Raw genomic sequence first — 20,698 nt, 5'->3', positions numbered from 1 at the left:
CGTGCTGAAAAATGAAATCTTCATCTCCATAAAGCTTTTTAGCAGATGGAAGCATGAAGTGCTCCAAAATCTCCTGATTGCTAGCTGCATTGACCCTGCCCTTGATAAAACACACTGGACCAACACCAGCAGCTGACACGGCACCCCAGACCATCACTGACTGTGGGTACTTGACACTGGACTTCTGGCATTTCCTTCTCCCCAGTCTTCCTCCAGACTCTGGCACCTTGATTTCCGAATGACATGCAGAATTTGCTTTCATCCGAAAAAAGTACTTTGGACCACTGAGCAACAGTCCAGTGCTGCTTCTCTGTAGCTCAGGTCAGGCGCTTCTGCCGCTGTTTCTGGTTCAAAAGTGGCTTGACCTGGGGAATGCGGCACCTGTAGCCCATTTCCTGCACACGCCTGTGCACGGTGGCTCTGGATGTTTCTACTCCAGACTCAGTCCACTGCTTCCGCAGGTCCCCCAAGGTCTGGAATCGGCCCTTCTCCACAATCTTCCTCAGGGTCCGGTCACCTCTTCTCGTTGTGCAGCGTTTTCTGCCACACTTTTTCCTTCCCACAGACTTCCCACTGAGGTGCCTTGATACAGCACTCTGGGAACAGCCTATTCGTTCAGAAATTTCTTTCTGTGTCTTACCCTCTTGCTTGAGGGTGTCAATAGTGGCCTTCTGGACAGCAGTCAGGTCGGCAGTCTTACCCATGATTGGGGTTTTGAGTGATGAACCAGGCTGGGAGTTTTAAAGGCCTCAGGAATCTTTTGCAGGTGTTTAGAGTTAACTCGTTGATTCAGACGATTAGGTTCATAGCTCGTTTAGAGACCCTTTTAATGATATGCTAATTTTGTGAGATAGGAATTTTGGGTTTTCATGAGCTGTATGCCAAAATCATCCGTATTAAGACAATAAAAGACCTGAAATATTTCAGTTAGTGTGCAATGAATCTAAAATATATGAATGTTAAATTTTCATCATGACATTATGGAAAATAATTAACTTTATCACAATATGCTAATATTTTGAGAAGGACCTGTATAAGGCAAGTTTTCCACCAGCTCATGCCTAGTTGCTAGTGTGGTTTATAAGTTAGTGTCAGGCAGTCACTGTATCTAATTTGTTTGGTTCCAATTTATTTTCAGTTTAACACCAAAATACAAGGACAAACATAGTGAAAATCAGTTTTTTTGGTGCAGTACCTCTAACCAAAATCTGCCATTTCATCTCTACGACTCAACTAAATATATAGAAGGCATTTCATAAGAAACTCATAAAAAGAGCTGCCACATGAGCCAAATCAATTGAGAAAAACTATAAAACCCTACAAATAAAAGGTTAGCTTGGGATATAGCAAACAAAAAAACTAAATGAAATAAAATAACTCCCAAGTTATTCCTCGGGTCTAATGAGGTTAATATCAACACTGCAATAAGACAACACAGAGACCGTCTCACCAGAGACCACAATGATAAAAGTGGCATTTTATAAAAAGTTTTAATTGGGCAAAAAAAACAAAACCATAAAAGACAAATTAAAATCACCCCCCCCCCCCACCCTTCCCCATAAACAGACGATAAAAAATAAATGTTTTGTGAACAAACGTGCAGAGCTTTCAAATCAACAGTGAAGTACATCTGCTTCCAAAGAAAAGACGGGATCCACGATGAGGAGACTTCTGTCTGGCTGGGGGACTCATCTGGACTGCTCGACTGGGTGGGAGACAAAGGAGAGACGTTAGGAGGAGCAAAGATCTACAGAACAACAGCTGAGGATGCCAACTCTTCACCAGCAGGTTTAACTTGTATGAGCTATAACGGGAGATCCAAAGCTACACGACAGCTCCCAATTGTTGCCATGATTACTATCTGAATCTTTTTTTAAGGCTCTGACACGGATTACTTTAAACACTTTTAGTCAAAGCTGTGGTCTTGGAAGCCATTCATCGTGAAATAAACACTTACTGTAAGATGAGATGTCAATCTCATCTGGCAGCTCGGCCACGTTGACTTCAAAGCGGTCCTGCACATCGTTCAGAGTCTTGGCGTCGGTCTCATCAGACACAAAGGTTACAGCCAGGCCTTTGGTTCCGAACCGACCAGCACGGGCAACCTAATCGGTTCAACAATTTAAATGTAAGACCTTACTAACTAAACTAAAATCAATTCTTGAAATATTTCAAACTGGTGAGGGAAGAAGAAGGAAACCTGGTTAAAGATTTCCTTCTTTAGTTTCTCACCCTGTGCAAATAGGTGTCCGAGTCTTCAGGCATGTCATAGTTGAAGACTATGTTCACTCTCTCAATATCCATCCCTCTGCCAAAGAGGTTGGTCGCTACCAAGATCCGCCTCTGGAAGTCCTTGAATTGCTGATAGCGAGAGAGCCTGCAAAGAGGGGTGACGAGGAGCAGGGATCAATAACACCGCTGCTGAAAGCATTACTGGACACCATCCTGCTTTGAAGGCAATAATGTGTTGAGTTAAATTAAGATGCCTTCGGCTCCCATAAACACATTTAGCAAGTCAAAGTTGGCAGAGCACGTGTTCATTAGCGCATGCAAGTAAAGTGATGAGCTGTAGGGGAGTCTCACCTTTCCTCCTGACCCATTCCCCTGTGAATGGCAATAGCAGGGAAATTCTGCTCCACCAGAAGCTGAGAGAGAGCGACGCATCGCTGCACAGACTTGACAAAGATCACCACCTAGAGGTAGAGCACTGGAACTTAGAGGCATGCCACCAGCCTATATGCACGTATATCCAAAAAATAGCTAGAATATTGTGAAAAATTGTTGGGGCTTTTTTGGTCACTCATTTTAGAAAGTGGAACTCATGTATTATACAGATTTATTACACAGAGAGAAATATTTCAAGCCTTTATTGCTTGATGATTATGCCTTTGAACCAGCTTTGAGTACCTTTGGTAGCGTGTGCCGGAGTCAAGTCGTGCTGGAAAATGAAATTATCTTCCTTAAGTTTATCAGCAGAAGGAAACATGAAGTGCTCTAAAAAATCCTGGTAGATGGCTGCAGGTGAACGTCAGAGAACACAGCGGACCAACACCAACTATGGACATGGCACTCCGAATCATCACTGACCACAGAAATTTCTCACTGGACTTTAAACAACGTAGATTCTGTGCCTCTCCACTCTTCCTCCAGACTCTGGGACCTTGATTTCCAGATGAAATGCAACCTTTACTATCATCTGAAAAGAGGACTGGACCACTGAGCAACAGTCCAGTTCTTTTTCTCCATAGTCCAGGTAAGATGCTTCAGACGTCTCTTGATCAGAAGTGGCTTGATACAAGGAATGAGACATTTGTGGCCAATGTCTAGGGTTCGTCTATGTGTGGCGGCTCTTGATGCGCTGACTCTAGTCTCAGTCTACTCCTTGTGAAGTTCCCCGAAGCCACCGATTGGATTTACTTACAAATCCTCTCAAGGCTGTGGTTATCCCCGTTGCAGCTTTCCCTACACTTTTTCCTTGCACTTAACTCTAGTCCTCGAAGGGCCGATATCCTGCAACTTTTAGATGTGCTCATGGTCCAACACACTAAAATCAAATGGCAGTCACATTCCCCAGAGTCCTGCTAATGGACCTAATTATTTGATTCAGGTGTGTTGGAGCAGAGATGCATCTAAAAGTTGCAGGACACTGGCCCTTGAGGACTAGAGTTTGACACCTGTGATTTAGAGGCTCAGGAAGCCTTACAGGTGTTTTGAGTCAATCAGCTGATTAATGTGTAAAGCCATGAGCTTGCAAAATTTTCACAACATTCTAATTTTCTGAGACACTGAATTTGTTTTGTTTTTTTACTATATGCAAGCCATAATCATCTAAATGAAAGAAATTACACTCCGTGTGTAATGAATCAAGTCATAAATCAATGAATTTCACTTTCTGAGATGACTCACAAAAGAAAAGGCACAAAAAAAAAAAAAAAAAAAAAATCACCGAAGATTTTCATGATATTCTGATCATTTGAGATTTAACCACACTTGTTGCAAGGACAAGTTATTTAACATGAGAAACACCAGGACAAAGCAACATCAAAAAGTGTTTGATCCATAGATTTACCTGATTGAACTCCAAGACGTCAAGAAGGTCAAACAGCTTGCGGTTTTTCTCGCTGTCCTTCAGCTTGCAGTAATACTGCTGCAGACCATGAAGTGTAAGTTTGGTCTCATCATCTACAAACACCTCCATTGGCTGCAGGAACAAAAGACAGGATGCTATAAGTAACTACTTAAAAAAATATACTACCCTATAGTGAATTCATACCTTTTCTTTGCATTTTGTCAAGTTGCTACTACAAACTTCGATGCATTTAGGTATTGTGTGATAAACCAACAGTGGTGAAATTACATCTGAACGTCTTCTGGGCTGCGTCTCTACAAGCTGTGAAAATCTACATATTTGGAGACCAAGTCTTTTGCAACATATATATAAAATGGAAAGCGCATCTGTGAAGATAAATTTCTAAGTTTAGCCAAAGATATTTTCTTCTCCTTGCCACCACCATATTTCCTGCTGGTGTGTTCAGCGAACATAGTCTGGCATAAAGACAGGTGGTTTCTTGCAGATATTTCCTGTACATGGCTTATGGCTAAGTGCAACCAATCCAGATATGTCACAGGAACAATTAAGACGAGCCTTAAACTGATTGTCCACCTCTTATGCCATAGAATATGGGACAATTTAAACTCCAGTTCTCAAGTACTAGTGTCCTGCAACTTTTAGATACATCCCTGCTCCCAAACAGCTGAATCAAGTGATTTGATTGGCTCTTCAGAATGGCATCACATTTGGCAAAGGCCAGTCATTTGATTCAATGTGTACTGGAGAAGAGATGCATCTCAAAGCTGCAGGGTAGCAGCTCTAGAGGACTGGATTGAACAGAGCTCTGTGAGATGTTAAAAAGTGTGATATCACCAAAGCCTGCTTTAAACTTTCTCCCTGACCCGTCTGCTGTGTTCCTTGGTCTTCATGATGCGGTTTGCTCACTAATGTACTCTAACAATTTGCTTGGGCCTTCACAGAACAGCTGGATTTTAGGTTTAAATTCAACACTGGTAGTCCCTGGTTAATAATTACATGACTCCTGAAGGCAATTTGTTGCACTGGATTTAATTTGGGCAATTCAAAGTAAACCCAACACATCCCAAACTTGACAAAATATGTCAATAGTTAAGATTTAAGGGGTACAGCATGGGTGCTACACGTGGTGTAGCGGTAAAGCGAGCATCCATGTACAGGCTTTAGTAATAGACACGGCTGTTCCTGGTTCCGAGTCTCGACTCCGATAACCTGTGCTGCATGTCTTTAGGTCCGGCTTCTTACAGACAGATATAGAAAACCAACAGACTTGAGTTTTCACTTACATCCTGCATGAATTTGCGGCAGACCGGTCGGATCTCCTTACTCAGCGTTGCACTGAACATCATGACCTGCTTCTCGTGGGGTGTGATCCTGAAAATGTCCTGCACGTCACGCCTCATGTCTGCACACAGAGTGGTTAAAATTATTGATAAGAAGAAAAAACAACTTGCCATTAGCTCACAAATATCGAACAGAAAGACATACCTAGCGCCTCCAACATTTTGTCACACTCATCTAGGACGAAATGTTTTACATTTTTCAGGCTTAAGCTCTTGTTGCGGATCAGAGCGAGGATCCGACCGGGTGTTCCCACTACGATGTGAGGGCAGTTCTTCTTTAAGGTCTCCTCATCCTTCTTGATGTTCAGGCCACCAAAGAACACGGCACACTTCACGGTGGGCATGTACTTTGAGAAACGCTCGTACTCTTTGCTGATCTGGAAGGCCAGCTCTCGCGTGTGGCACATGACTAGTACAGAAACCTGGGGAGGGGGCAGATGAAAATACAGATTAAGAAACTGGTGGCTCTGGCTGTCGTATGGGTTTCCTTTTCTCACAGCTGAAAACATCCATTTTCTATAAAACAAATTTGAAAAAATAAAATAAATCCAACCCAAACTGTTCAGCCTAAGTCACAGCTCTGGTCAATTAAACTAATATACCGACCTGTCCATCAACAGGCTCAATCTGTTGCAGTGTGGCCAGGACAAACACAGCAGTCTTGCCCATACCAGATTTGGCCTGGCACAGGATGTCCATGCCGAGAATAGCCTGTGGGATGCATTCATGCTGGACTGGAAGCAGAAAGATAAAACCATATTAATCAGCATACCCAGAAGCACATAAAAAAAACCCACTAATTGTTCAAGGGTCTAGAGGTAATATTTTGCCACCAGTCTGTATCAGTTAAGTGGCGTATTCATAATTCCAAGTGATTAGAAAAAGGAATATTTTCCTTGAATGATACCTCAGGAGAAAACAAACAAGCTTGGCAAGAGATTCCACACCTATATAATGCTAGGGTGTGTAATCTAAAATATGCTGTAAAGCTCTGCAACATGAGTCACTAGATCTGCCAGTTTTAATTATTGATGCAGAGTGCAACTGATGGCAACCAGCAACCAGAATACCCAAGAAGAAAAGAAGTGACATTCCAATAAATACAGTAGGTGATCACCTGTGTTGGATGGCAACAAGATCTGCTACAATACAGCATGTTATAGCCCCTTAAAGGTCTTTAATTAATGTTAATCATGCAGGATGACACTATTTTAGCTTCATTTATTTGCCCATTAGCCCTGACCAGCTGAACAAAAGCATCCCCACAGCATGATGCTGCCACCACCGTGTTTTACAGTGTGTACAGAACAAAACAAATTGGGTAGACAAAGTTTTTGACCCATTTACTGGTGTACCAACCAGGGCACGTGTCAGAAGCTCTGATCAAACTGAACAGCAATAACACGGCAAACATTGTCAACCCAAAGTGATTGATATGTTGATCTAAATTACTGAATGGGGTCAGTGGATTTGGGGTAAAAAGCTTCGTTTCATACTCTACATTGACCAACAGGTAATTTGGGACAGTTTTCAATTATAATTTTCTTTCATCCAGCTAAAACGCATCACTGTCTATGCTCCTAACTGCCGGAGAGACTCTGGTCAATGAGACACTGGCGTCTTATTTAAAGAACTTTACACAGCCGAGGTGGTGTGATGGAAATTTTTAATTAATTTGGAAACCATAACTTCCTAAAACCTTTAATAGGATTTTTTTTAAAGATCTTGGGGATATCAAGTTCTAAAACTTAAACCTAACCTCAAGCGTACAAAACTAAGCAAACATAAAAAAGTAAATTAATAGCACCCAGAAAAGGCACAAGATATGTGGAATCAGAAAACTGTGGCTTTGTGCAGCAATGCTACAAGGAACAATTAAAAAGATGGAATGTCATTGGCTCAACCTTCTACCATTATATGACCCTCACCTTCAGATGGATGCTCAAAACCACAGTCTATGATGGCGCGGAGAAGTTCTGGCTTCAGAAGAAAATCTCTGAAGCCGGAGCTGTGAATGGAGACGTAGGATCCCTTCACTTCCTTCTTCCCTGCAGGGGCTGCGCTCTCAGGGGCTCCCTGTGGCTCCTCGTCTTCTTCATAATCGAGCAGCTCGTTATCAACGTCATTCTCAGCCATTATACGTGTTGCTGTGTCTTTGTCTAGGACACAGAAAATGAATCATTACTCTCGGAGGTTTTCATTACGCAGCGTGCCGCTTATCGACGTTGTGTTTCCGTACAGGTTGCATTCTGCCATGGACAATGCGAACTAGACTTTGGATGGTTTCATCTGCATTGTCTAAGCCCAACACACTAGTCAAAATCTACTGGTATAAAATGTACTAGCTAACTCTGGTCGATGCTCTTAAAACTAGCGGCATGTTGCCACAGACTGCACAAAAAGCGTACATAAACGACATCAGCACTTAAAACCACCCAAAACAGGCCCGGCAGCGCATCGGTTTGGCCAAACCTGTTAGCTTCTGAGAGCTAAAACTGAAAATCTATTGTGTTGCATAACCGTCGCTAACGTGGCGAGTTTTACCTTTGAAAACTAACTCGCTCTCAATGTGCTCTCAATATCAATATGAGCAGTTGGTTATACGAAGATAAACTTAAAAGTTAACACAACAGGTTAATTTACGGAAAAGCAACACAATTGACAAAGTGGAAGCTAAGCTAAATGCTAAGCTACAACACTCCAGCTCCAATGTCCGGGTTAAGCTAATTACGATTTGAATTTAACACAGGCTACCTTCCGACAGAATCTAAATACATACAATTAAAACATGAAACTTGAACTTTAAACTAACCTCTTAAACAATTTCAACTGTAATAACGTAGCTCAAAATAGAGCTAATACCCGTACGACGTTGACTATGAATCAACCGGATCAAAACCGCATGGGGAGGCCTCAGTCGGTTTATACAGGCAACCGGAAGTTCCACCTACGACTGAAAAAAGATTAACACCATTGGTGAATTTGTTTAACTGCAGTCAGCGATTGGACAGAACTTGTGCCACGGTACCTCACACTCTGAAAAAGCGGGATATGAGCGACGATGTGTTCGGTGTAGGGAAGCTCGCAAGGGACATTAAAGTTACTTATACAGTGCCTTGCAAAAGTATCCATCCCCCTTGGAGTTTGTACTATTTCATTTACAGAACATGCCTTCAACGTGCATAACTGTTTACATCCCACCCCCTCCATTTTGGATGGTTTTCAGTTGTGAACAGTGATCTTCAAGTTTAACTACAGATTCCCAATTGGATTGAGGTATGGACTGTGACTAGGTCAGCGGTATGAAACTCCAGTCCTTAAGGGCCAATGTCCTGCAACTTTTAGATGCGTCCCTGGTCCAACACACTTTAATCGAAGGGCTAAATTTCCTCCTCAGTATGCAGTCAAGTTCTCCTGAGTCCTGTTAATGACCTAATTATTCAGGTGTGTTGAAGCAGCGGCGCATCTAAAAGTTGCAAGACACCGGCCTACGAGGACTGGAGTTTGACACCTGTGGACCTATAGGCCATTCCAACAAATTTAATGATTCCCCTTAAACCATTCAAGTGTGGTTTTAGCAGTATGTTTCAGATCATTGTCTTGCTGGAAGGTGAACCTCAGTCCCAGTCTGATATCACAGGAAGACTGACACAGGACTTTCTCAAGAATATACTTGTATTTACCATGGCCCATCTTTCATCATAGAGTTCCTTGAGAGCATTAAATAACAGATTAGTTGGATGATTAAAAAAATGTCTCACTTTAAATCACAGTTTGTGGTTAGGGACCATAGTGGCAATAGGACAACGGCAGGCGCATAATGGATGAATATACAGGTCCTTCTCAAAATATTAGCATATTGTGATAAAGTTCATTATTTTCCATAATGTCATGATGAAAATTTAACATTCATATATTTTAGATTCATTGCACACTAACTGAAATATTTCAGGTCTTTTATAGTCTTAATACGGATGATTTTGGCATACAGCTCATGAAAACCCAAAATTCCTATCTCACAAAATTAGCATATTTCATCCGACCAATAAAAGAAAAGTGTTTTTAATATAAAAAACGTCAACCTTCAAATAATCATGTACAGTTATGCACTCAATACTTGGTCGGGAATCCTTTAGCAGAAATGACTGCTTCAATGCGGCGTGGCATGGAGGCAATCAGCCTGTGGCACTGCTGAGGTCTTATGGAGGCCCAGGATGCTTCGATAGCGGCCTTTAGCTCATCCAGAGTGTTGGGTCTTGAGTCTCTCAACGTTCTCTTCACAATATCCCACAGATTCTCTATGGGGTTCAGGTCAGGAGAGTTGGCAGGCCAATTGAGCACAGTGATACCATGGTCAGTAAACCATTTACCAGTGGTTTTGGCGCTGTGAGCAGGTGCCAGGTCGTGCTGAAAAATGAAACCTTCATCTCCATAAAGCTTTTCAGCAGATGGAAGCATGAAGTGCTCCAAAATCTCCTGATAGCTAGCTGCATTGACCCTGCCCTTGATAAAACACAGTGGACCAACACCAGCAGCTGACACGGCACCCCAGACCATCACTGACTGTGGGTACTTGACACTGGACTTCTGGCATTTTGGCATTTCCTTCTCCCCAGTCTTCCTCCAGACTCTGGCACCTTGATTTCCGAATGACATGCAGAATTTGCTTTCATCCGAAAAAAGTACTTTGGACCACTGAGCAACAGTCCAGTGCTGCTTCTCTGTAGCCCAGGTCAGGCGCTTCTGCCGCTGTTTCTGGTTCAAAAGTGGCTTGACCTGGGGAATGCGGCACCTGTAGCCCATTTCCTGCACACGCCATCCTGAGTCTGGATGTTTCTACTCCAGACTCAGTCCACTGCTTCCGCAGGTCCCCCAAGGTCTGGAATCGGCCCTTCTCCACAATCTTCCTCAGGGTCCGGTCACCTCTTCTCGTTGTGCAGCGTTTTCTGCCACACTTTTTCCTTCCCACAGACTTCCCACTGAGGTGCCTTGATACAGCACTCTGGGAACAGCCTATTTGTTCAGAAATTTCTTTCTGTGTCTTACCCTCTTGCTTGAGGGTGTCAATAGTGGCCTTCTGGACAGCAGTCAGGTCGGCAGTCTTACCCATGATTGGGGTTTTGAGTGATGAACCAGGCTGGGAGTTTTAAAGGCCTCAGGAATCTTTTGCAGGTGTTTAGAGTTAACTTGTTGATTCAGATGATTATGTTCATAGCTCGTTTAGAGACCCTTTTAATGATATGCTAATTTTGTGAGATAGAAATTTTGGGTTTTCATGAGCTGTATGCCAAAATCATCCGTATTAAGACAATAAAAGACCTGAAATATTTCAGTTAGTGTGCAATGAATCTAAAATATATGAATGTTAAATTTTCATCATGACATTATGGAAAATAATTAACTTTATCACAATATGCTAATATTTTGAGAAGGACCTGTATTTGAATGTAATGGAATAATAAAATTACAGACACAAAGGATGCACAGGAACCAGAGAGTTTTAAATATAACTGAGGGGAAAAGAATGATGCGGAAAACGGATGGGTGCAATCGACAAAATACAAACAGGTGTGGATCATGACATTACCCTTCCGTCTAGGGGCCCTCTAAGATGTCCTGATAAGGCCATGGGGAAAAAAACTAACCCGAACTGGACGGGCCGAAGGAGCCACAAACAGAGGGCCAGAAATAAAAACAAAACCTTGGAGGCTGCGGATGGTGGCAATACAGGAGGCTTGGAGGCCGGCGATGAAGAAGGTTAATGGAGCACACTATCCAAGAACTCTGAAGCCTGGGAGCCACAAAGAAACTCTGAAGGCTGGGAGCCGTGGAGAAGCTCTGAAACCTGAACACAGAGGAGCTCAGGAACAGGAACATGAGGTGGGTTCATCTGGACACTCTCACTGGAGAACTCAAGAACTGGTGGACAAGGTGCTAGCAGCAACAGCTTGAAGCGAGGAGCGGAGTTTGGCGATCGGAGGCAGCTTGGCACAGGCTCTGGCACTTGGAAGCAGCTTGGCGAAGGCTCAGGCGCATTCAGTCAGCAGCGAAGAGCAGGCTCAGGCGCTTTACCAACTACATTTGTAACTGCATTCACTTTGAAACACCACAATGTTGTCCTTTAATAACATCCTGAATATGTATAAGCAAAATAGCAGACAAAATCTCAAATATATATAAATTATTTCAGCTACTCACTTGTTGGATGATCTAAGGGAAAACCTAGAAATGTAACAAAATACAGCTGCAGCATTTGTGATCATCTGGCTGTATCTCTAGCCCATAAATAATAAAATAACGGTAAAAAAACCCACTTTAATCTGTTAGTTGTGACGGTTAGGGCTTGAGCCTTCAGTTAATAGTCTAACGTATATAGTGAAGCTGAAGCTTTGTGGGCAAGATTAAGGTGAGTTAAGATGCAAAGGCCTACATTACCAACATAGGCTCTTATAAGCACTCACCTCGAGAAAAATGCAGCTCTTGCTATGTGAAACATTTAATGCCCCGCCAGAAAGACACAATGCAAATCTTTCATTCATCTGTAAATAGAGTGACTTAAAAATAACTGTTAGGCAGAGCTGCACTTCCTTTCAGATTCATTGAGTAAGATACAGCATATTTTCAGTTAAAAGTTCTCAAATATGTGAGCTTCACTTATGCACAACACTGTTGGTTGTATTGCTCGGTTAAGCTACTGTTGCCTTTCTACCATCTTGAACCAGTCTGACCATTCTCCTCTGACCTCTTCCATTAATAAGGCTTTTTTCATCCACACAACTGCTGTTTGTGAGAATTTTTCCTCTTTTTCGGATCATTCTTCCCCCCATCAACCGTGTTATGTTCAAAGTCACTTAAATCCCCTTTCTTCCCCAATTTGATGTTCAGATTGTCCTTGAGCATGGCAACTTCACCATGTCAGATGCCTAAATGCTATTAGATTGGCTCCGTTGCTATTTGTGTTAACAAGTAATGAAACAGGCAAACCTAAGAAAGTAGCTAAGTGCAAAAATAGGCTGACGAAACTCTTTGTGTATGTTTTTTGTTCTTTTTTATTTATTAAACGTTACAATGCTGACATGCTAAGCTGAGATGGTTCCTAATCCAGTGATCAGTGGGTGTAAATATTTTTTTCGTATAGCTGATTATAAAGACATAAAAAAATGCAAACTGTCATTTATTTAAATGAAAAAATACAAACCGTGATAAAATGTTCTACATGTTTTCCAAACATTCTACCCAAGCTTTATCTCCCAGGTGCTGTTATTATTCCATATAACATATCAGAGACAACTTCATGTTAAGATTAGTTTCAGAAAAGACCAGTATTCAAAACATAATCTGCATTTTTCTTAAAAAAATTTTAATGCACCATTCTAAGACTCCTTTTACTCTTGTCAATGACAAGACAGGGCAAAAACTACTTTCTGTTTAAAATAATATACGTAGTGTTGCAAAAACTTAAAAGTGACAAAACCAAGTGTAGGGATACAATCACCTCTAAACCTTATATTCGTGATTCTAGAGCTGAAGAGAAGCTCCACTGGGTGGGAGAGTATGGGAAAGTAACCGACTCTGGCCGGGAGTGATCCTTGAAGTATACATCACTGGTAGAGTAAGAATGGCTTAGGAAGTCCCGGACATGTGGAGGTAAGGATAGAAAGAGCCACCTTTCAACCAGGAGCCCACCTCCACAGAGCCCCAAACAGCTGCCAAGTTCAGCAGGCAACTCTTCCAAACTATTGCTGCGCAAATCTAACCTAGACAGATGGCTTAAAGCTGTAATTCCCCCAGGCAGTGAAACAAGAGAGTTGCGAGACACATTAAGGATACGGAGCTCCAAGCAACTGCTGAAGAGGTCAGAGGGTAGGCTCTCTAACCTGTTTCCACTGACGTCTAGTTCTGTGAGCAATTCCAAAGCCTTAACCTCAGAGGGCAGCTCACAAAGCAGGTTGCCAGCCAATAAAAGCCGACGAAGTCGGTGGAGAGTAAAGAGTGCCAGTGGAAGACTCTTTAGCTGGTTGTTGGACAGATCCAGAAGCTCCAAGCCTCGAAGGACTCCGACACTAGGTGGCAGCACCAAGACACGATTGTAAGCAAGTTTAAGGCAAGAAAGACGTCGCAGGTGTGCCAGACTGAGCAGTTCCTCTAGGGTTCTCAAGTTGTTATGCTGCAAGTCAAGCACCCGGAGATTAGTCAGAACAAGCAGGGAAGAGGGCAAGCGGTCGAGCTGACAGTCCTGCAGCTGGAGTTCCGTGAGGTTGGCCATTCTCTTAAGGCCTGTCAGAACAAGTAGTCTTGTGCCTTCATTATGCATCAGTAATTTCACCAAACCTCCTGCCACTTCACACAGCTCTGCAGGGACTCTGTGTAACAAGCCTCGAATTACTAGAATACGGAGGTGGCAGAGCTGACGCAGGCTCCCCATTGCCCATCCACGACCAACACTACCCTCACTGCTTAAACGACCTGAAAGATGGAGCTCATGCAGGTTGCGGAGTGAGAGGACCCAGTTGGGGATCTGTGATGCCTGAGCGAAGGTGATATGAAGAACCTCTAGACGTTCCTGGAGGACTGCAAGTGCACTGGGATCCACAGCCGGAGTACAGTGGTAAAGATGGAGCTCCCTGTTGGTAAGAAAAAAAAAATCAAAGCAAGGGAATTTGAAAAGCATATTAATCTAATTTCAAAGCTGGCCTGTTCATCTCACCTAAGTGAAGTCATGTTTGCCACCTGTGAAGTAAATCTGGCATCAGTGATGAGCTCCAGTTTGAGGGCCTGAAGCTGGTTCAGGGTGAAAAGAGCTGGAGGAAGGTGAGGCAGGGCCACAAGCTGCAGAGAGGTACAGCCATCCATATCTGTACTGGTCATAGCATGTAGCTTTTCTTCTCCCCAGTGTCTCTCCAGGCTTTGCTCCAGCAGTCTGCTCTCACTGACGGGGGACATAAACACGGAGAGACGCTGGACCAGCAATGAATCATATTGGTTCAGCATGTGTATGAGAAAGGCCAAGTCATTCATCAGATCAGGAATGTCTTTCAGGGACCACAGCTCGTTTGGGGACTGGAAGAAATATTTTCGAAGACAGCTAAGGAGAGATATATTGAAACAACAAAAACATAAAATGGAATGAGAAATATAAAATTGAACACAAGGTACGCCAACCCAAAAAAACATATAATTGCACTTACATTTAATTCTTTCATAAGGCCTCTTACATCAAATTCCAATGTGTTCTCTTATTTACTAATTTATTCCATAACCTCTAGAACCTTGTTCCAATAGCTCTGCTCTATTGCAAGCAAATCTATATCTTTTTTCCATTTGTTTTCTAAATGAAGCATAACTTGTTTTGAATGATTTTCATTCCTGTGCGAAAGCTGTGCTGCTCCAGTGATTTCCACTTTTTGCTCTTGTTTACAATGAGTAATCGTAGTTTACAAGCAGGAGAAGCTCACTGACATTTTAAAGGTTCAAATGAAAACCAGACTAGAGAACTGCGGGAGCAAATCGGAGAAGATTTAAACCATCTCATCCATCAGTCATAATTGAGACTTTAAAATCTCTTGCAAATAAAATGCATGGGCTCAAAGTGCTGGGGAAGACTAGAATATACCAGAATATAGGCAATGCAGTATTATGTGCATTACTGAAACGTGGCTGCATTATCACATAACTAAATCAAACATCTCTCTCTTCTGTAGCAGAGAATAAAACCTTGGAATTCTACGCAAATGTCAAGGATGGATACAGCTCCACTGCACAACCTCCTCCTGATTATGATCCAGTCTGTCTCTACTTAATGTGTAAACCAATTGTTCAGAGGCCACCTGGCACCAAAAGAACAGTTAGAAGATGGTCACAAGAAGCTAAAGGAGTTCTGTGGGGCTGTTTTGAGGCCACAGACTGGAATGCACTCTTTGAGCCACATAAAGACCGTGTGATCATCTAACATTTTGAGTGAACAACACCATGTCCATCAGAACAGTGAGGTGTGTCCTCAAAGGCATGGATTATCAATGAGCTGAAATAATTGCTTACAAGAAAAAAAGCTTTATGGAATGAGACAGGGAGTTATTTAGTTTACAAGTTTACAAGAAGAACCCAAATAACACATTCTTCAGGATGCTGTTCAGGAACTAGCTTGGCATTCTCCTCTCCTGCTCCCAGCCAAACAGACCTCCCGTCCTTTCTTGACCCACAGTATTCGTGTGACACCCTACTCATAAAAAGGCTCCTGCAGTACTTTGGAAGACATTCTGCCTGATTTAAGTACCGATGGAGTCTCATCCTTTCCCTCTTTAGTTACTACAAATCTGTTGACTTAATGTTACACATCATAGAAGAAGTCCTGGATACATTTTTATTGGCCCACCTGAGTAAGCAAACAAGCATACTTCAAGACCCACTCTTGTTATCTTATTGCCTTGTGGTTGTAAGTGAAAATGCCATCATTGATGTGAGTCCTAACCTGTGAAAAATCCAGCTGAGGGTGTAAAAATTGAGAAGAGCATAAAGCCCCAGAAGGATTAGGTAGGCTACAAGAAGTTTACGCAGAAGGGATGAGAGCACATGGACACATTCAAAGGTTGCGTAACCCACTAGTGTTCGCTCCCCAGGATGACAGATGTGGTTGAAGGAGAGGGAGCTGAGAAATGGGATGGTGTAACTCATGATCACCATTACCATCAGCAGTTTAAATATTGTCTGGGAAAGGTAAACCTGAAAAGAGAAAATGAGACCTTGTTTAAAAGTTAGATAAAGTATGATCTGGTATGAACTTTTGTTCTAAATGATAGCATACATCCTTATTAGTGTGTTGGTTACCAATATCTATTGCCAGACATTAAAATGTTTTCTAAATAAACCAATAGATTGGAGACTGCAGATGTTCTAGTACCTTATAAATGACAGCAGAGCTTTCGCAGTGAGACCGAAATTTCCTGACTCTTTCAAACAGGGCCCTGGCCTGTTCTCCATCACTTTTATCTAGACTCAGTAACTGTCTGGGGCGTTCCACTTTCACTGAAGGCTTGGAAGAACAGAAGTGCACCTCAGAGCCAAGTGTTCTGGATGATATCGTAGAATTAGAGGAGAGGGTGGAAGGGGATGGAGAAGGCGGGGAGGTTGATCTCTTTAAAAGTGGGCTGTCTGTGCCCGAGTCTATGCTTGAGTGTTCTGTGCGGACCGCTGGAATTGAAAAGCAAGCTGAAGACACAGGAGCTCGGCGGGGCTGTCTCTCCAAATCTTGGATGTTTTCCTGGAGTGCAGCTTCGGACAGAGCCTGGGATGTCCAGGGAGACTCACAGCATTTTGCCAAGATGGACAGGAACTGTTCTATGCGAGAAGATGTGTGAGGGAAATGCAGCCAGAAGGAGCCACTGGCTACCAGCACAAGAGACTGCAGCAAGGCCATGTAGGGGAAGAAGCGTGAACACAAAGGCAAAGCTTGATGGTAGCACACCTAGACAGACATACACACAAAACATTTTCAATTAAGGAGAAGCAGGTTAATGGTTACAGCCATACCATAATAACCGTATCTTAAGCAAACCTGCTGCCAAACAAATTTTCACCAGGCATGGGTCAGTGTCTGGTGTCAAAAATAAAGAATTTCCAACATGCCCTTCCTACAATTCAAAGACCTTTTAATGAGAATGCAGAGAAACTGCTGGATAATCAAAGTTTTCTCTGGATGTATGAGGCAAAGTAATGCTGTGCTGCCTCATCTCCACAAGTTGCTGGGCACTGCTGGTTAGATGGCTGAAAGACAGCCAGTGCAAGAAAGACACACTGCTGAGTCAGTCAGCCTGCAGTTTGTGTATAGCCTGACGAATTAATCAGCCAATGTCAGCTGTTAACTTGTTACTCTATAAAGAGCATTATGGGATAAAGGTTTAGTATTCTAAAACAGCTACTAAATTTAGCAGGTGTTTGTTTTATATTTTATTAGTAGTGTATGCGTCAAAATCTAAAAACAAGTAAAACCTAACTTCCTTCTCCATGATTAGACTCTCAAACAGAAACACAAGCTAACCTTTCTGTGTTACGTTTGTACACAAAAATCAAAACTTTCAAATTCCAGGTCAGAGAAATACACTGGCAGTGGAACCCAAAGTCAAGATTGTAGCTTGAAACGTCTGAGGCCTCAAAATCCAAAATGGCTGCCACAGATCCTAGTGTAGCAATAACAGATTGTTTTTCGCTTATGTTGCTTTGTCTCTGAATAAATGAATTGCCCACAAAGAACTCTACAATTTCTGTGTACAAATGTGGATCCAAAGTCTTTGGACGCACAAAATGTTGAGAAATGCATTGATGCCAGCTTGTGTTGCCAACTGTAGTTAGAGTGGTTTCTCAGAGTAACAATTAGCAACTCACAGTGGTTTTTCCAGCATGCATGTGGACAACTGTTAGGTTTACTACAGTTCAGAGTTACACCTCCTGAGGTACATTGAAAACATTGTCTTTGTGGAGCTGTGGGTTGCCTGCTGTAGCCAGTCAGCACACACCTGGGTATTGTGGGAAAACATACGCTTGCCTGTTGTTGTTGGTTTTTGCTAATTTTACAATAACATAAAGGGCTGAAGCACTAAGTAAAGATGTTTAAAGGCAATAAGAAAAACCTACATGGACATTTACTTTGTGCCAAATCAGGTGTAGTCAACGTCAGCTAGCATTTTGTATCTGACATTTAGATTAAAGCTGCCTTCTGCAAATCTTCTGCATGTCGCCTAGATCTTAGCCACAAGGAGCATCAAGGCTTTCAAGTTGCTTAAGGGAGAACTTCACAGTTCTCGCTGTCTCCAAAAAGCCAATGACAACATGAATGACATTTCTCACCCACATCACTCTCTGTTTGAACTGCTTTCGTCAGGCAAACACTACCGATCACTTAAAACAAGGACAAAAGCAGATTCAAGAACAATTTCTATCCAACAGCAATAGTTAATAGTGGTAATTGTGCAAACAGTATGAATATGTGAACGTGTGTTTTTATTTTATGTTTTTACCAAATTACTGTTATGCACTGATCAAATTGCTTTTTCTCAGTTTTGAGGTACTCGTGACAATGACAATAAAGGATATTGTATTCTATTCTATTGTATTCTAGCTACATTCAGAGAGTGCTAATATTTAGGCAAACATAGCTTTTGCACACATGCATATTTTCTTCAAATGCAAATAATTTCTAAAAAGCTGCTTAATTATTATAACTAAAGGTTTTGAGATTCTGTTTCTGAAAATACATAAAACAGTCTAAATGAAGCAAAAATAACTCAATAAATGTAGCATTCCAAAATAACATTTAAACCCATTACTGTAAATTCCTGTAAATTGCTTTAACAATTTATTCTTATAGTCATATATCATCTAAAGGCACATAACAATACCTGGCTAACATAAATATATTGCTGGTACACAAGATGTGTGCGGCGTCCCTGCGCAGGAGATTGGAGATTTGGGCCGATGCTGTGAGGAAAATGCAGAAGGGTCTTAGAAGATGTGAGGGCTGCATCCCTTCCAGGTGATGGATCCTGAACGCTGATGCTTGTATTTAAAGGCAGCTCGGAAGGAATGCACACAACCCTTTCCCTCGACAGCTGCTCAGTACAAGCCAGGACAGATGTCATCAGCATCAGGACCACCAGGTAGTCCATGAAGACCTCCCACCAGGGCTTCAGCAGTTTATATGTGTTCTGAGGCTGATCCAGACGGGCCAGTTCTGAGAGGGAGAACATGGTTCAGTCTGAATATTTTGAGGATATCTGTAAGAAAAGATTTATTTCTGTAAATATTGCGGTTTGGGTTTTGTGCACATACTTGTGGCAGGTTAAGCTAAACACTATAAAAACAATTTTTTTTAATGTTATGACACTAGTTGCCTTTATTTTGTAAGTTGACCAACAGGAAATGGGTTGGAGAGAGAGGGGGAGACATGCAGCAAAGGTCAAGGGGCCAGGACTCGAACCCATGACAGCTGCATTGAGGACTGTAGCCTCCGTACATGGGTTACGCGCTTTACCCCTGGACCACGGCGCTCCCGTTACAACTATTATTAGTTAATCTTACATCTTACATTCAGCGCATGCCATTAGAAAACAAATAAAAAGTCAACAAATGAGAACAGCCTAAAAACATTAACCTATTTTTGCCTACCTGATTGAAAACTTGTTCCACAACGTTTCTCCTCTTCTTTCTCCACCACTTTACAGAGAGTTCAGGCCGGCGCGGTCTGGTTCTGGGGCGAACAACAAACTCCTCCTGAGCTGGCCGACACACAGCTTTTCAAATTGTTGCCATGGCAATTGAGAAAATGCTGTTGAGAATTCCAGCTCACTCCTAGATCCCATGGCCTGCTAAACATTTGCTTGCAGCCGTCAGCTACAGACAAAAATACTATGACAAGTATTATACAAAATTCATGGCTAGAAAATTGTTTCTCCAAGGTTCATTATGTACAGTCTTCAACTCTGCAAAGTTGCAAACAACTAAAATAGTATTTTTGCTCAATTTGTTTATGTAGAAAATGGGGCTTTACTTTAAAACTTTAAAATGTCTGTATTAAGAAACAACATTGAAAAGAGTTTTTCTTTTGGCCACATATAAAAGCTAGTTTGGAGAATTACACTAGAAGAGTACCCCAACAGTTAAAGTTAACTAGTCAAAGTTTAGCCGGTATTTGTTTAGCTGAATAAGGATAAAATTATCCTGGAGAAATAATTATAGACCCTCTGTTAAATAACTCACAGTGGTATACACCCCAGTCTCCATTTTCACACTTTATCACATTACAATCACAAACTTCGATGTTTTCTTGGGGGTCATGTGAAATACCAATGCAACGTACTAAAATAAAGACTAAAATACTTGCCCATTCATCTTTAAAAATTCCTCAAAATCAGTTGTGGATGGATAGTGTCTGTAAACATAAATTAATTAACATAAATTAAAGTCTTACCACAGTTTCTATTTAAATATGTACTTGGACTAGGACTTGAATTTCCCTTGATCTAAACTGCTTCTACTAGAAGGTGAATCACTGCCCCAGTCTTCGAGGACTACCCTGTATTTAGCACCATGCATCTTTCCATAAAGTCTGACCACTTACACTGTCTTGCTGAAGAAAAGCATCCCCACAGCATGATGCAGCCACCACCATGTTTTTGTGATAAGAAATTTGAAGGTGGATGTGAGTTTTCCCCTCCACATACAATTTTTTTGCATGGAAAACAGAAAGTTTTGTTTTGGTCCCATCTGACCAGAGCAC

The 20,698-nt window shown here is 42.0% G+C and overlaps 2 protein-coding genes across 2 annotated transcripts; both read right to left on the bottom strand.

Annotated features, from left to right (window-relative positions):
- Window positions 1-1,359: 1,359 nt before the first annotated feature.
- On the bottom strand, window positions 1,360-8,399 carry LOC124864303 (ATP-dependent RNA helicase DDX39A-like). The gene is made up of 10 exons (XM_047359035.1): window positions 8,243-8,399; window positions 7,359-7,589; window positions 6,037-6,164; window positions 5,576-5,852; window positions 5,374-5,492; window positions 4,070-4,201; window positions 2,584-2,693; window positions 2,233-2,377; window positions 1,958-2,105; window positions 1,360-1,705 (listed from the first exon to the last, which is right to left on the bottom strand). The coding sequence occupies exons 2-10, from the start codon at window positions 7,564-7,566 to the stop codon at window positions 1,689-1,691; spliced, it is 1,284 nt and encodes a 427-aa protein (XP_047214991.1). The 5' UTR covers window positions 7,567-7,589; window positions 8,243-8,399; the 3' UTR covers window positions 1,360-1,688.
- Window positions 8,400-12,485: 4,086 nt separating this feature from the next.
- On the bottom strand, window positions 12,486-19,760 carry LOC124864082 (volume-regulated anion channel subunit LRRC8D-like). Its single transcript, XM_047358705.1, has 6 exons — window positions 19,588-19,760; window positions 18,822-19,196; window positions 16,328-16,891; window positions 15,899-16,149; window positions 14,138-14,515; window positions 12,486-14,054 (listed from the first exon to the last, which is right to left on the bottom strand). Exons 2-6 carry the CDS (start codon window positions 19,167-19,169, stop codon window positions 12,935-12,937), a joined length of 2,661 nt encoding a protein of 886 aa, XP_047214661.1. The 5' UTR covers window positions 19,170-19,196; window positions 19,588-19,760; the 3' UTR covers window positions 12,486-12,934.
- Window positions 19,761-20,698: the final 938 nt, after the last annotated feature.

Source organism: Girardinichthys multiradiatus, chromosome Y (assembly GCF_021462225.1).
Source record: "Girardinichthys multiradiatus isolate DD_20200921_A chromosome Y, DD_fGirMul_XY1, whole genome shotgun sequence".
Lineage (NCBI taxonomy): Eukaryota > Metazoa > Chordata > Actinopteri > Cyprinodontiformes > Goodeidae > Girardinichthys > Girardinichthys multiradiatus.
Note: the sequence above shows the minus strand (reverse complement) of the source record. Positions and strands in the feature narration are given on the sequence as shown.

Bases quoted from the DNA above. Each gene is read 5' to 3' on its own strand.
- LOC124864303 (XM_047359035.1), bottom strand. From the start codon at position 7,566: ATGGCTGAGAATGACGTTGATAACGAGCTGCTCGATTATGAAGAAGAC. The intron at 4,202-5,373 runs GTAAGTGAAAAC...TTGTTCCTGCAG, and splicing joins GCCGCAAATTCATGCAGGAT to CCAATGGAGGTGTTTGTAGA. The intron at 2,106-2,232 runs GTGAGAAACTAA...TGAACCGATTAG, and splicing joins CGGACACCTATTTGCACAGG to GTTGCCCGTGCTGGTCGGTT.
- LOC124864082 (XM_047358705.1), bottom strand. From the start codon at position 19,169: ATGTTCTCCCTCTCAGAACTGGCCCGTCTGGATCAGCCTCAGAACACA. The intron at 16,892-18,821 runs GTATTGTTATGT...ATGTCTGTCTAG, and splicing joins AATATATTTATGTTAGCCAG to GTGTGCTACCATCAAGCTTT. The intron at 14,516-15,898 runs GTTAGGACTCAC...ATCTCTCCTTAG, and splicing joins CTCAGCTGGATTTTTCACAG to CTGTCTTCGAAAATATTTCT.